At 32.8% G+C, this 14,673-nt stretch overlaps 1 protein-coding gene across 1 annotated transcript; it reads left to right on the top strand.

The window, feature by feature from the left end:
* The first annotated feature begins 7,101 nt into the window (after positions 1-7,101).
* On the top strand, positions 7,102-10,150 carry LOC111010320 (Transport protein particle (TRAPP) component). Its single transcript, XM_022283676.2, has 6 exons — positions 7,102-7,262; positions 7,439-7,552; positions 7,780-7,877; positions 8,416-8,515; positions 9,194-9,376; positions 9,874-10,150. Exons 2-6 carry the CDS (start codon positions 7,496-7,498, stop codon positions 9,994-9,996), a joined length of 561 nt encoding a protein of 186 aa, XP_022139368.1. The 5' UTR covers positions 7,102-7,262; positions 7,439-7,495; the 3' UTR covers positions 9,997-10,150.
* The last annotated feature ends 4,523 nt before the right edge of the window (positions 10,151-14,673 follow it).

The raw sequence follows: 14,673 nt of genomic DNA, 5'->3' as shown, positions 1-14,673 counted from the left end.
TCCACGTCGCAAACCCATAACGACACGGTTAATGTGAGAAATTTCTAATGATAACGACATCTACTCCTAACTATTTCCTTTGATTGGAGGTTGAAATCTCCACATCCACAAATTTGTTGTACTAAAAAATAAAGTTGTATTAAGGAAAATCTGTTTCGACCTCTCCTATATCAAAGTAATGGTAGAAATTGAACTTTTTTCAATTATATTTAAATTTTCTTCGTGTTTCGATCAAGTAAAAGGCAAATGAAATAAATTTAATTTCATTCCAATTAACTTATATTTTATGGAAAGACCATCAAATTTCCACCAAGTTAAAGTCTATCAATTTGCTGTGGTTTTTGCCCTCAATATTTAATGGTGCGATCAAGTTGAAAAATCTCATCAACTCACTTTCTTCCTCCAAAAACAAAAAAGATTGATAATAGACATTATAAAATATAATCATTGAGACCAAATATTAAGCATTTGTTTTCGTTGCATATAAAATTAAACATTTATTTCTGGTGTTTAATTTTTTTTTAGCTTAAACTTTGAAAAACTTTACAAAATATATAGTTACTTAACAAACGAAAAAACACAGTTAGATAGGCAAAATACAAAATAAATAGATTATTAAATCAAAACCAGCGTAGCGCAGCGGTAATTATCTCCAACCAAGAGATTGTGAGTTTGATCTTCCACCTCCACATATTGTATTAAAGAAAAAAACAAAATAGATCAAAACAAGCGTTCATTTATTTATTTGAACATGAGTGGTTCAATGGAGTCTCACATACTAATGTAGGCAAAGAGAAGAGAAAATTTAGAAGATATTAGAGAGCTAGGGGGAGATAATATTTTTTCTAAAAAAAAAATATTAGAGAGATAATCGTATATCTGGCGACGCACCAAATTAATAATTATTTGAGAATCAAAGTTGAGACGATTAGCTTGACTCTAATTCACGCTTTCTCTTTTCTATCGGTAGTGCAGTGGCTTTTGCTTAAGCTTTCTCTTTCCCTTCCTTAAAAGCTGCTAGTGTTTTCTCTCTCTCTTCCTCGATCATTTTGGACCAGATCTCTTTCACTCTCCCTTCCACAAAAGCTGCTAGTGCTTTCTCTCTTTCTTCCGAAGTCATTTTGGACCATATCTCTTTCACTTTCCCTTCATTAAAAGCTGCTTGTGTTTTCTCTCTCTCTTCCGGGGTCATTTTGGACCAGATCTCTTTCACTTTCCCTTCATTAAAAGGGGCTTGTGTTTTCTCTCTCTCTTCCGGGGTCATTTTGGACCAGATCTCTTTCACTTTTCCTTCATTAAAAGCTACTAGTGTTTTCTCTCTCTCTTCCGAGGTCATTTTGGACCAGATCTCTTTCACTTTCCCTTCATTAAAAGCTGCTCGTGTTTTCTCTCTCCTCCGAGGTCATTTTGGACCATATCTCTTTCCCTTTCCCTTCCCTAAAAGCTGCTAGTGTTTTCTCTCTCTCATCCGGGGTCATTTTAGACCATATCTCTTTCGCTTGCTCAAGAAATGCTTCTACTTTCTCTTTGACTTGTTCCACTGCCGCTCCACTGTCAAGATTAAGATACATTAATTTTTATTCAAGAGTGAAAGAGCAGTCTAATTAGTAATTAAATCAAATCAATTACCTCGCATCTTTTCCAGAAGGTAAATGATCTTCGCAGCTGCATTTCTCCAGACAAATCCCCATCGCAAGAACCACCCACAAAACTACCACAACCGACGTCGTTCTGATCATCGCCATATCTTTGTAAAAAAATAATTATCCAAATAAATCGAAAGCTTATGAATGTAGACGAGAGAAGCATTGGGTTTTATAAGTGAGACAGTTAGGAGTGGGGGCTAGTATATATGGCACGTGATGGCTATTTGACCTCATCAATCTCCACATTTCATGGGGCTCACTTCTAATATTACTGTGAAATGTGCTTTTCCCCTCCACAACATCAGCCAAACCATTCATTACTTCTTATTCTCTAAAAACTATTTTCTTCCCTAAAATACATGTTTGGTCAAGGTTTCTATTTTTCCATATTTTCCTTTTAATTTATGTTATGGAGAACAAAAACGACCCGAGAGACAAGGAGTTGAAGCCTGAGATCATTGATTGGGGGAGACCGGCCCATGACGTAACGAACCGGCCCAAAGAACGACCTAGCGCCGGGGCAGAGAACTAACCGGGCTGAGAGGGCTCGGTCCCGACCCCTGCTCGGCCCACGGCCCAGCCCATGAATCTCCCGCCTACGATCTACAATACCTCGGGCCCTACAACGCCGAATTAAGGTTTGGCTACGGAGGTTTTGGAATCATCCTCACGGCTATAAGTAGGATCCAACCCTGAAGAGGCAGGTGACTAATCCTTAGTTAATTATTTTTTCAACTCTCCCTTGCTAACTTAAGCATCGAAGCTCGTGTGACTAAGGTCACACCGGTTTAGATCGGTTTGATTTTGCAGGTATCGGTTCCCTTATCATCGAGTTTGGTGTGTGCGAGAAGAAGAGACGGAGGGTCAAAATCCACGCATCAACAATTTACAACTAAGGTACTAAACTTAACTGAACACTTTTTAATATATTTCTAAACTTTTAATTGATATTTTTTTAAACAGTGAAGATATTTTACTTTATTTATAATAAGTCTACGTTGTTTATTCCATCAAGTTTAAACTTACATCCTACCACATTGAATAATATTATCGAAGGAAAACTAGTTTGGTTAAGTTTCAAGTAAGTTTAGATGTTTGGTAGTGTTGGGGGGTGACTGTGCGCGGCCGACCTGGGCGTGACCGTACCAAAAAGGTCGACCTGTAGGTCGGCCCCAACGACGAACAGATGGAAGAACCGCACGATCACATGTACTAGAGCAGGGATCGGACCGGTCACTGCCAGCGACCAACGATCCCTCGCCAAGCTCCTCACCGAGCAGGGAAATACCCTGCTGGGACGTATATTTGCCCACCTTCCACTGTAAATATGTCACTCCCATGAGCCCAGGTATGAAAATCTGTCTAATTCTCATCTATTGAGTTCAGTTTGAATACTAACTCAGGCGTCGGAGTGGTCGCCTCCTTGCAGGTATCCGGAAAACTGCTTAAGTGCTGACGGTCGACCTCCGAGGTCATCTTCTATACCTCGACCAAATCTTGCATCAACAAGTAGTAGTATAAACTTTAAATTAACCGTGTTAATCACATAAAGTATGTTAGACGCAAATTTTAAAGTTCAACGGTACATTAAAAAAATTATAAAAGGATGAAATGTACAAGAATGAGTTTTAAAGCACTACTCTTTTAGCATGTGCATCGCACTTGGTCTTTTTTTTCCATATATTAAATTAAAGTTTGTTTTTAAAAAAAGAAGTTGAGTTTGTATTAAATAATCTTATTGTTTATATTGATAATAAAATAAACTGTTTATAAAGTAACGAGTCATTTTTTCCAAAACAATTTTATAATTATTCTTCTTAAGATAACTATATAATAGTTTTTAAAATAAATAGCTTAAAATTTTATTAAACTATTTATTTAAGCACGTGCAATACATTAAATTTTTTTAATCCAACTGAATAAATGTTTTAGAAAAAAATATGAAAATTTTTCTATTTAAAATATGGATAATTGAGTTCTTTTTCATTCAAGGGGATAATTAAAGTTTCTTTTTTCAAACAACCAACTCGTTAGATTTTTATTTTGCAAATAATGACTAAAATTATCCTTTCTTTAAAGTACATTTTCATAGTATAAGTACTAAATTGAACCAAAGTTTAAAGTACATAAACTAAAACGATCACTTTAGTTATTCTTTGCAAAATTTTAACTCAAAGTTTACACCTAACGAAAACTCGTTAATATAAAATTATGTTTACATTTTAAGAAATGTCCTGATTTTAGTGTTGTGTTGAAACTGTGATATAAAAAATGAGATTAAGAATAAATTAAAGGACCAAAATAGTCATTTTTTTAAAGTACAAGACCAAAATTAACATTTTGAAAGTATATAGACTAAAATGAATCAAAATTCAAAGTACAGAAACCAAAACGAACATTTAAAGTACGGAGATCAACATGATCAAAGACTAAAAGTACCTGACCAAACTAATATTTTAATCTTATTTATTTATTTTATTTTATTGTCAAATAAGAAAAAAACTATGGTATAGAATATATTTTTGGTCCATGATATTTGAATAATAGGTAGATTTCATCCCTATATTTCAAAATCTTACAAAACTCCTTGCTTGGCATTAGATTGTTATCATGCCGTGGCAATAAATATAGTTCACATTAGGTTCTTAAAATTAAAGAAATAAATAAATAAAACTCTTTCCTCTCATCTCCCATGTTTTTCGTTTAGTACAATAAATATTAAATATGTGGGGTGAAAACTCGAATCTTCAATATTAAATAATGGAGTTATATGTCTTTATTTTGGGAATTTCAATTTTATTTATGAGATTTAAAATGAGAGAAGAAAATGGATGTGCAAATAAATTGTGAATTTATTTGATTATTTAGTAAGTATGGTTTATTATTAAAGGTGTTTCTAGCGTGTCAAAGAAGTAATAGGTTCAAACAAATATAAATCTCATAGAGTGACGTCAAGACACAAAAGCAATAAAGTAACTTGTCATACCTTAGAAACGAGACACGGTATATCAATTCATTTATGCAAACTAGTTTGTAACACATGTCATGCTCGTGATAGGTAGAAGATTGCAAAGTAGTAGTGTTATATTTTTATTCTAAAATATAGCTATATTAAAGAGTTCAATCCGGCATTAAATTTTAGAAAAAACATAATTATAAAATTAGTCTTTCCAATTATAAAGGAACTTTAGAATCGGTAAACTTGATACCTGTGTTGAGATTATTTTGTTGAAACATCTCCATCTTTCGTTTTAATACATTGCTATATAATTGGTAAAGAATGCTTACTAATAATATCAATTGGATGTTTTTTTTTTCTTGAACAAGGGTGTTGGATATACATCATCTAGCTTATCGTTTCAACCTCATTGCTTTTGAGCACATTGGTTGACAAAATAATACGGTAGCTAATTTCCTTGAAAAAAAATAGTCCTACTAATATTTTATCTTTGTATTTATTGTTGGACTTCATACTCTTTTCCGCTTTGGTTATCTATCATGCTTGAAGATGAAAGACTTGTTGATGTAGCCAATTTAGTAGTGTCCCCGGTTATTATTTAATTGAAGTGACTTTTGTATGGAAAAAAAAAAGCTAGTACCTTGCTATTCATATGAAAAAAAAAATTAGTGTGCTACTAAATCTAGAAACTTCAGAAAAATTAAATTAAGAAAATAAGAAAAGTACACTAAAAATAAAACGTAAAGTTTTGTGAAAAGAAAAATAACATGCAGCTGCTTATATAATTGCAGCAGTCGAAGACGATGAAACTACTAAAATGTTGTTATTAATTATAACAAAAAGTAAATTCATAAGCGAGTCTACCTCAACAGTAATTAGTTTATATCTCCAACTACATGTTGTACTAAAAAAGATAAGCAATTAATAATATATGAAAAAATGTAAAAGATGTTACGGGAAAAAACAATAAGTGAGGTGATATTTTAATTATTTTCAGTGAATGTGGTATAGGGTGTGTGCTTATCACCACAAATACGCCTCCACATTTGAGCATAAGAAGCAATTGCACAAAAGAACAACTGGAATATATAAGAATATGTATGATATAGATAGCTAAACACAAAACAAAGTATAAAGATAGAAACTTTTCTTCATATTCCACTCAGAAGAAACTTAAAATTAAATAGAGAAAGAGTAATAATATCAATGACAACAACAATTAATTTGAAAGGAAATGTGAGCAAATAATCAGTAAATTTGGTGAAGCAAAATAAGGGAATAATGCACAACCACTCTCTCCATGATCAAGGAGATTGGCAAAATCTGATTAGTCTCAACATGGTACTGCGGCTTACAATTGCAATTAAAAAAATATAGTTTTCCGTCGTGATGATAATGGATACCAAGCTAGATGAAGGTGAAGCATGAGAAGCTCTTTACCGAATTAGTCTAATCCCTTCATCTAACATTTGCGATATTGAACAAATTGTTGAAGAAAAAAGATAAAAGCTATGTGTGTATAAAGTGAATGAAGGATGAATCTTTTTATAGTTGTATGTTGGAGGAATAATAAAAATTTTTGGTATTACTAATTCTTTTTAAATTCCATGAAGTATATAAATAAATGTAAAACTATCCGCATTCTTCCTTCCTAAACTTCCTTCATTTGTCACTAATTATAAGGGAGCAACAAAAATTAGAAAAAAATAAAAAAATAAAAAATATAGATAAATCCCAAGTAGACCTTATCAGTGGTCAGGAGCTATAACAAATGCTATCTCGCTAAGTAGTAGCACAAATATAAACATAACTTTGAATAAAATGTAAAATAATTTGGATTGGATAAAAAGCACCCCCATATATCTTGGAATTACGTTCTCTTCCAATAAGAGAAATCTAGATAGCCAAAGCAATCTTTCACTTTATATTTAGGTGAACAGTTTCTACTAATACGACGTATTCATGTCAAGTTTGTATCTCATAAGCAAATACAATGCGAGGAGCCCACTAACTCAATCATACACCCTATATAATTTTGCTAAACATGCACAAATAAAAGAGGGTCCCAAATCTGAATCTCATCAAAACATAAAACACACATACTGAAGTAGAAGGACACCAATAACGTATACAATTGTGAGTCGAAGAGGTGATCATAAATAGTCAACCAACTCAAAAGAAAATGGGTTAGAGATACAGACCAATTCATAGATTTGTTAAAAGAAAGAGTATAATAATTTAAGAATTGTTAATAGAGGAGCCTGATAATTTGACAAAGCTAGTCTTAGCAATTACTACATTTAAATAAAAAATAAGATGCGTAATTAAGATCGTGTTCGGCTAAAAATGTTGAAAGTAAAACCTACAATTTCAACGTAAATAAATAATAAGGTGATGTCAAAGCGATTATAACTCAACCATAATCCACATAAGAGCGTGAACTCAGATTTGCTGTCCAAATAATGTACTGAAAAAAAAGTAATTTTCTTATCAATAAAAGAAAAAACGAAAAAATTAGCATAGTTCTTTTTAGGGAAAACAGACAATAGTGACTACGAAGTTTCCTTTCCATCCACTTTCTCACACCGGAACCGCCTTCGCCGTCGGCCGCGATCTTCGTTTACCGACTCAGTTTCCGTCATCCGATCGCCGGAACTGTAAGTTTCAATCTCTGCGCACAAATACGTTTTCGACGCTTCATCTTCATCCATCCATTAGCTTCAAAATCAAATTCATTTACTGTACAAATTTGATGAAATCTCAATTTTGATATCGAACCCAATAACACACCACAATCTACCAGTTCTAACTCTGAACTTCTTCACTGGTGTAGCGACGACTGGCACAGCGTCTGGGGAAAACACTCCTTTGAGCTCAGTTCGGATCAATCATGCCTCCCGCTGGTCCTCGATCTGGTGATGCAATCTTCGCTAGCGTTGAGCGAGTGGTAAGCTTCTCAACTTCAAGTCTCTCTGTAGTTTTCTCTGTTCCTGCTGTTTGGTTTCTGAGGAATTCTAAGAAAATGTGAGGGAAGAGGTGAAATTTTGATCAATTGTATCGGAAATGATGTCTGTTCTTGATCAGGATTTGCATTTAATTGTCAGCTATGAGAATGCCCAATTTCTAGGTCTTGATTTCGTTTATTTTTTGGGGCTAAAAATTTAATTGATATAGAATGCGGAGCTGTTTACCTTGACTTATGGAGCAACTGTTCGTCAATTGCTTACGGATCTGGAGGAGGTTGAGGAGGTCAACAAACAGCTCGATCAGATGTAATTTTATTCCACTTCACGAGCTTTTTGATCCAACTCGTTTTTCATAGCTTATAATTTTGCTTGTTCCAAAGTTGGTTTTTGTTTTTTTTTTGTCTGAATGATTGATGGATTTGGTTTCGCAGTTCATTTTGGTCTTTGATTTATGATTCTTTTCGTTGCTCAATTGCTCTCTCATCCTTGTATGATCTCATGTGAAGCTGAAGGCAGTTACAGATTGTGTAGCTCAAAGAAATTTCTGGTTGTCTGTTTTTCTAAACAAGATACGACTCAATTTTTGTAAAGTGTTTTATCGAATTATGTTATGCAAAGTTCTTTACAAGAAACACATAGGTGGAATAGTTTTTGGAAGCTTAATATTCAGAAACGAAAACAAAAAAACAAAATGATTTTCAAGGGGGCAAAGCATTTCTTTTTCCAGTTAAATTAAATACTTTCTATATTCATTGATGACAGTTCTGTGCTTAAACTTAATAATGTCCTTGAGACAACACACATTAGATTTGCTGATCTGACTGTTTCTTTAAATATTTTTCAGGGGTTATAACATTGGAATCCGACTGATCGATGAGTTTCTAGCAAAATCTAATATCTCCAGATGTGTTGACTTCAAAGAGACAGCTGAAGTAATTGCGAAGGTAGGTTGTAGTTGAATACATATGCCAAAGTATTTTATTTTTTCTGAAAGCGAACATGAGACTGTTGAAGTAGCTTTCCCTGTCATTCCCGTACTTGATTGTCACAATTCATATTAGCTATTAGTATCTAATTCCTACCTAGTTTTGGAAACCTCTATTGAAGTCTCGTTGGTTGTTACTTGGTCCTGTCCAACCTTTCTGGTTTGCCTCTGTCTGTAGAACACCACTACTTTTAGTGCTAGGAAAATTTATAGACCAAAAATAGGATATAAGCTAAAAAAAAAGTTGTACCTACAATTAAGTGGTAGTTTTGAGGACAGTGTATGTATATTCTGATGCAAATGCAATAGGCTTTTCAATTGATGTATCGTACATGGTCCATATGCATTTCTGATACCATTGAGTTTTAATGACTTAACTATGAACAAGATTTCTCATATATAATATAACTTTGGATGCAAGTCTTAATCACTTTGGGTTGGAGTGGGTGAAGCCTCTTAAAAGTAGTGGGGTAGGCTATGAGCAAACTAGATGCGGGGCACTCCGATACTCCGGTTATGAAACCAAAAAAAAAAAAGAAAAAAGAAGTTACTTCTTATAATTTTACTTCTATTCATCTGACATTGACTAGATCTTCATGTCCATTTGGACTTTTTTTTCCTTTTCCTTTCAATCTAGGTGGGTTTAAAAATGTTTTTGGGTGTGAATGCAACGGTGACCAACTGGGATGCTGAAGGCACCTGCTGCAGTATAGTTCTGGAGGACAATCCATTGGTAGACTTTGTAGAGCTTCCTGATACTTGTCAAGGTCTTCATTATTGCAACATCTTAAGTGGAGTCATTAGAGGAGCACTTGAGATGGTGAGTCTTCTGCATATGTTTTTAGTCTTGCTTAATCGTCTACCATTCATTTTTCCTTTGACTTTCATTTCATGTTTCTTTGAAGGGAAATGTTTTGCCAGTGCTGTGAATTATGATCTTGAAAAACTTTTGTGAGGTCTTTTATGCTGAGGCTGATTTGGTTTGTGTTTAATCAGTCTCTGAAGTTTAAAATGTGCCTGGTATTCAAACTTTCAATTTTGTTTCTAATAGATCATTGTAATAATCAATATTCTTAAAAATTCACAAAATTCATAAATTTATTAGGCACAAAATTGAAAGTTCAAGATCCTACTGGATAAACAAAACCTCCATTTTATGTGTAGTAGAGTAGATTCATTGATTTTAAAAGGACTGAATATGTTAGAGATCTATTAGACACAAAATAATAATTACATAACTTAAAAGTTTAAAGATTAAACTTATAATTTAACCTAAAAATGTTGAAGTTGCTTGATTTTTACTGTGGTTGGGGCCAGGTGTCAATGAAAACAGAAGTGACATGGCTACGCGACATGCTGAGAGGAGACGACACGTTTGAACTACAAGTAAAACTCCTCAAGCAAGTCCCTGAAGAGTACCCCTACAAAGACGACGAGTAAGCAATTTCCATATCTACGTAAAAGAATAACTCTTATTTTACTAGTTTTGCTTCCTGTCTGTGTTCATTTGGTCTGAAAAAGATAGCTATATTCTCTGATTCCTTGAACCAACTTTTAATCTTAATCCCAAGTTATATATATAGTCTTTTTGCTATTTGTAGTTTCTTATGAATGGATTTATGTCTTTTATAGGCCAAATATACCAAATAGTCTATCATCTTTAAGCTTATTACCAAGGTAAATTCAACAAGGGGTAATTCACACCGTCATATTTGCAAATATAGCAACAAAATTACAACTGTGCAAATATGAAAATTTTTCACGTATTGATTTAGGCATTTTTACGTAGTTCTATTTTTCTTCTCGTGTATCACTCTTGTGCATCTATCATCACTGTATCGTCTATCGCTGATAGGCGTTGCAAGGTTGTTTTAATCTTTTCAGTGAATTAGTTTCGGTTTTTTTTTAGCATATCTATAATGTTTGTGGCTATATTTACAATTAGTTGGGTTTGTTTGGCCATATATGTAACCGCTCCTATTATCAATTTGGTGTTTTATCGTTTAAAACTCTCAATTAGATCCTTAATATTCAACAACATAAAAAATATCCCTTACACAGAGGCAGGCCACTTAAAAAGGGAAATTGACAAGTTTTTGGAATGCTATGACCCAACTTCTTTAATTGGACTTTGGAATGCTCAAATGACCCAATTAAAGACCCAACTTCTTTAATTGTGTCCAAATGACCCACTTTAATATTTAATTGAATTTAAATTGAAAGGAAATTACACTGTTACCTCTAAGTTCAAAAATCAAACCTTTCGTCCCTTTGTCTTCTCCTTCAAATTTCTTCTCCGTTTCCCTTTAAGGTAAGTTCGATTTCTGTTAATTTTTGTTATTTTCCATTTATTTTCCATTGATTTGAATGTTGAGGGAATATTTAATGAAATTTAAATTGAAAGGAAATTACACTGTTACCCCTAAGTTCAAAAATCAAACCGTTCGTCCCTTTGTCTTCTCCTTCAAATTTCTTCTCCGTTTCCCTTCGAGGTAAGTTCGATTTCTGTTAATTTTTTGTTATTTTCCATTGATTTGAATGTTAAGGGTTTTAATTTTCATCGCTGTTGAGCAGTTGAATGTTAGGTTTCTTCGTCAATTTTGTTTTTCGGTGTTTTTTTTAATGAATGAAAACATGAATAACATTACATCGATTTATGTTTCGTTTCTCGTGTATTTCATTTTTCGAAAAATAGGAAGACTATTTACTCTTTGTTTCGTTCATTGTTTTTGGTTCTTTACTGTATTTTATGTGAAATTGAGTTATGTTGTCTCTGTGTGTTAGGTTTGTTTGAGAAATATTTGTGGTGGGAGGTTGAAGAAGAAGGGTGAACTCGGGCAAAGTGGGATAGATCTCGCGTGAGGTTGAAGAAGTTCCAAACCTGGCTCGAGGTTTCTAAGTCTCTGTCCAATTTCTCGGGAACGACCTCGAGCGAGGTGGGCCTGAGGGAATTCAAAGACACACAACCTCGCTCGAGCTTTCTAACCCTCTGAAATATTCCATGGGGCTATCTCGCCTGAGGTTGAGCCCGAGAAATTCGACAGAGGCTTAGAAACATCGAGCTAGGTATTTGAAAGTCGCTCGAGGGTTTGTGCCCTCTTTTATTTTTCTCGGGTTCGACCTCGGGCGAGGTCGATCCCGAGGTATTCGGAAGAGGCTGAACCTCGAGGTTGAGCCCGAGGTTGAACATATTTCAAACACCTCGGGCTCAAACTTGACCAAGATTATCCTGGGAAATTTTCCAGAGTGTCCAAAACCTTCCTAAATCCTAAACCACGCTTGAGGTTATTCCCACTTTGCCCGAGTTTAGTCTTCTTCAACCTCCGACATTTCAACAAACATTACACCAACACCACACAGAAGAACCATAGAGAAAGCAAAAAAAAAATCAAGAACAAATAAACAAAGTAGATTTCCTTCCCTAAAATGAAATCCAAGTTGATGGAAAACTAAATTGATGCAATATCATTCACGTATTTCTTCATCTAAGCACCAAAAAACATAATCAATGGAAAAAAATACGATTAACTTCTCATACGAAATCAAAAACCGGTCTTAATCTTCAAAATCGATCGCCCACTATATACCTTAACAGAAATCGAACTTAGAAGAAATCTCGAACAGTTTCTTTTTTGAATTGAGAGGTACTAATGTAATTTCCTTTCAATTTAAATTCAATTAAATATTAAAGTAAGTTATTTGGGCACAATTAAAGAGGGTGAGTCATTCGAGCCTTTCAAAAACCTTTGAAGGTTATTTGTATCAATTTTTTCTTAAAAAACAATGGATTTGGTTAATGGGGGTTAAATTTTGCTAATAAAGAGTTAAGTTTGATGTGACAAGTCGCATCATAATAGGTTACTAAAATAATAATTTAATAATCTTGTGTACAAATTTTTTTATAGCATGATCTAATAGAGAATTTTTAACACAATAAAAAAATTGATTAAAAAATTAAGGATTGGATCAACTAAAATATGTTGTGAGTTGATCCTTTATCCCCGTATTACAAAAAAAAAAAATTAATTAATTATTAAATTATTTGGTAATATTTAGTTTTTTTATTGATTGGGTCCCAGTATAATACAGCAGCTAGCAGACCTTGGATTTCGTGAGTGACGTCATGAGCGTGACGTCTTTTTTTTGTTTCTTACGCCATCTTAAAAATTTTCAAATTATTGCTTCTTTTCTTTGACGACTTTTTCTCCCAGCTTTTTTTTTCTCCATTTGTAACTATTTTACTTTTATTCTTTTATTTATTTATTATTATTATTATTTTTTAAGAAATAAGTTGTCAAATACTACTTCGATTATCTTATTTGTTCTCCTCTCTTAAAACTTTTCATAAGCTGAGTTAGATTTTTAAAGATTTTTTAAAAGTTGTTTGTTTTAAACACAAATAATTTTTTAAAATAAAAAATGAAATCGTTAATAAAATGATCAATTTATTTTGTTTTTATTATCTACTCTAGCCAGGTCCCCACCTAAATAGGGATATATTATATTATGTATTTAAAGTTGTTTCATTTATTTTAATATATGGTGTTAGACTCAGGACTTGGATTATGATTTATGAACCGATTTTCAAATATGGTTTTTACTTTTTTTTTTTTTAATTATTCTCTCTACACTTTTTTTCCTTTCAAAATAACTAACTTTTGATTAAGGGTTACCATGGCTAGTACACTCACTAAAATCGTCTATCTAACTTATATACCCATGAATCTTTATCTTATGGGGTAAGTTTTAGAAACTTATTTTCATACATGTCTAAAGATTTCGAATTTTACACTTTTAGATTTCTGTATTTCGTAATATCGATTTTACTCTTATTTATTATAGTTATTTTTTTAAAATCTAAAATATTGAAATCCCTAAATTGTAATCATATTCTTTTAATTATTGTGGGTCTCACACAACTTTTCAACACTAATCCCTTAATTCACTCATTCAAAAAGATTTATTCCCATGATTTACCAATATTATTAATTACAAAAATATTATAATTCGTCTCTCTCATGTAATTTTCCATTGGTTGTCGGAAGTCACTGTAGTTAATTCACTCACTCTCGTGTATCTAACTTATATACCCATGAATCTTCATGAGTAAGTTTTAGAAATTTATTTTCACACAAGTCTAAAGATTTCCAATTTTACACTTTTAGATTTCTGTAGATTTTTTTGTAATATCAATTTTACTCTTATTTATTACATTTACATTTATTATAGTTATTTTTTAAAAATCTAAAATTGGATATCTTACAATTATGTTCAAATTGCTTACAACTATCTCTTTAGTTAATACTCTAATTCAAATTAGTTAATACTTACCACTATGTTTCAAAAAAAAAATTTGATTCTAACTAGTTCTCTATTTTATTCAATATACCCAACTCGACTCAAAATTCACTATAAGATATATCCTCATATATACAATAGTTCACACCTAAATTTTGCACCACTAAAATCATAACAGTACAAAAACAACCATTGAAGATATATTGGTATGGAAAGGGTTTCGAAGGGGTTTAACAATAAAAAAAAATCAGGGTTTTCAACATTGTTCAAATCTAAAATCAAAAACTAGGAGGATATATTGGAATGCAAAATATATGGAAGTTTATATGGTGAGACAAAACAAACCTTCCAGTCAGCGACTAGACAATGGTTGGGATAAACGAAAACGAATGAGAAGCTAGACGGACTGCTCTAGCGACGGAGAAGAAGTAGCAGACGGAAACCGAATGACAGAGGAAGAATAATAGTTGACGGACTGCTCCAATGATGAAGAAGAACAGAGACAACAACCGAAGAAGAAGGAACGCGTACAGCAGTCGGAGACGAAGGAACGGACGGAAAAGGAACGACAGAGGAAGAAGAAAAGTTGGAGGAATGAGGTTTTCGAATTTTTTCAATAATGGATAATTTTGGGGATTTGGTATTAGTATAATTAGGAAAGATTTAAGTGATTTAAATTGTAGTAACTCAATTTGGATTTTAAAATTTAATTACTACATATACAAAAGGATATAATAGTAATTTGAGTGATAGATATCATCTTAAATTAAATAGGAATTTTATACATGCAAATCTTTTATGTAATTATAGTGTCTATCA

Source organism: Momordica charantia (genome assembly GCF_013281855.1).
Source record: "Momordica charantia cultivar OHB3-1 chromosome 11 unlocalized genomic scaffold, Mcharantia_2.0 BLBB01000011.1, whole genome shotgun sequence".
Lineage (NCBI taxonomy): Eukaryota > Viridiplantae > Streptophyta > Magnoliopsida > Cucurbitales > Cucurbitaceae > Momordica > Momordica charantia.
Note: the sequence above shows the minus strand (reverse complement) of the source record. Positions and strands in the feature narration are given on the sequence as shown.

Coding starts and splice junctions, on each gene's coding strand:
- LOC111010320 (XM_022283676.2), top strand. CDS start 7,496: ATGCCTCCCGCTGGTCCTCGATCTGGTGATGCAATCTTCGCTAGCGTT. Junction 7,553..7,779: donor TCGCTAGCGTTGAGCGAGTG/GTAAGCTTCTCA, acceptor TAATTGATATAG/AATGCGGAGCTGTTTACCTT. Junction 9,377..9,873: donor TTAGAGGAGCACTTGAGATG/GTGAGTCTTCTG, acceptor GGTTGGGGCCAG/GTGTCAATGAAAACAGAAGT.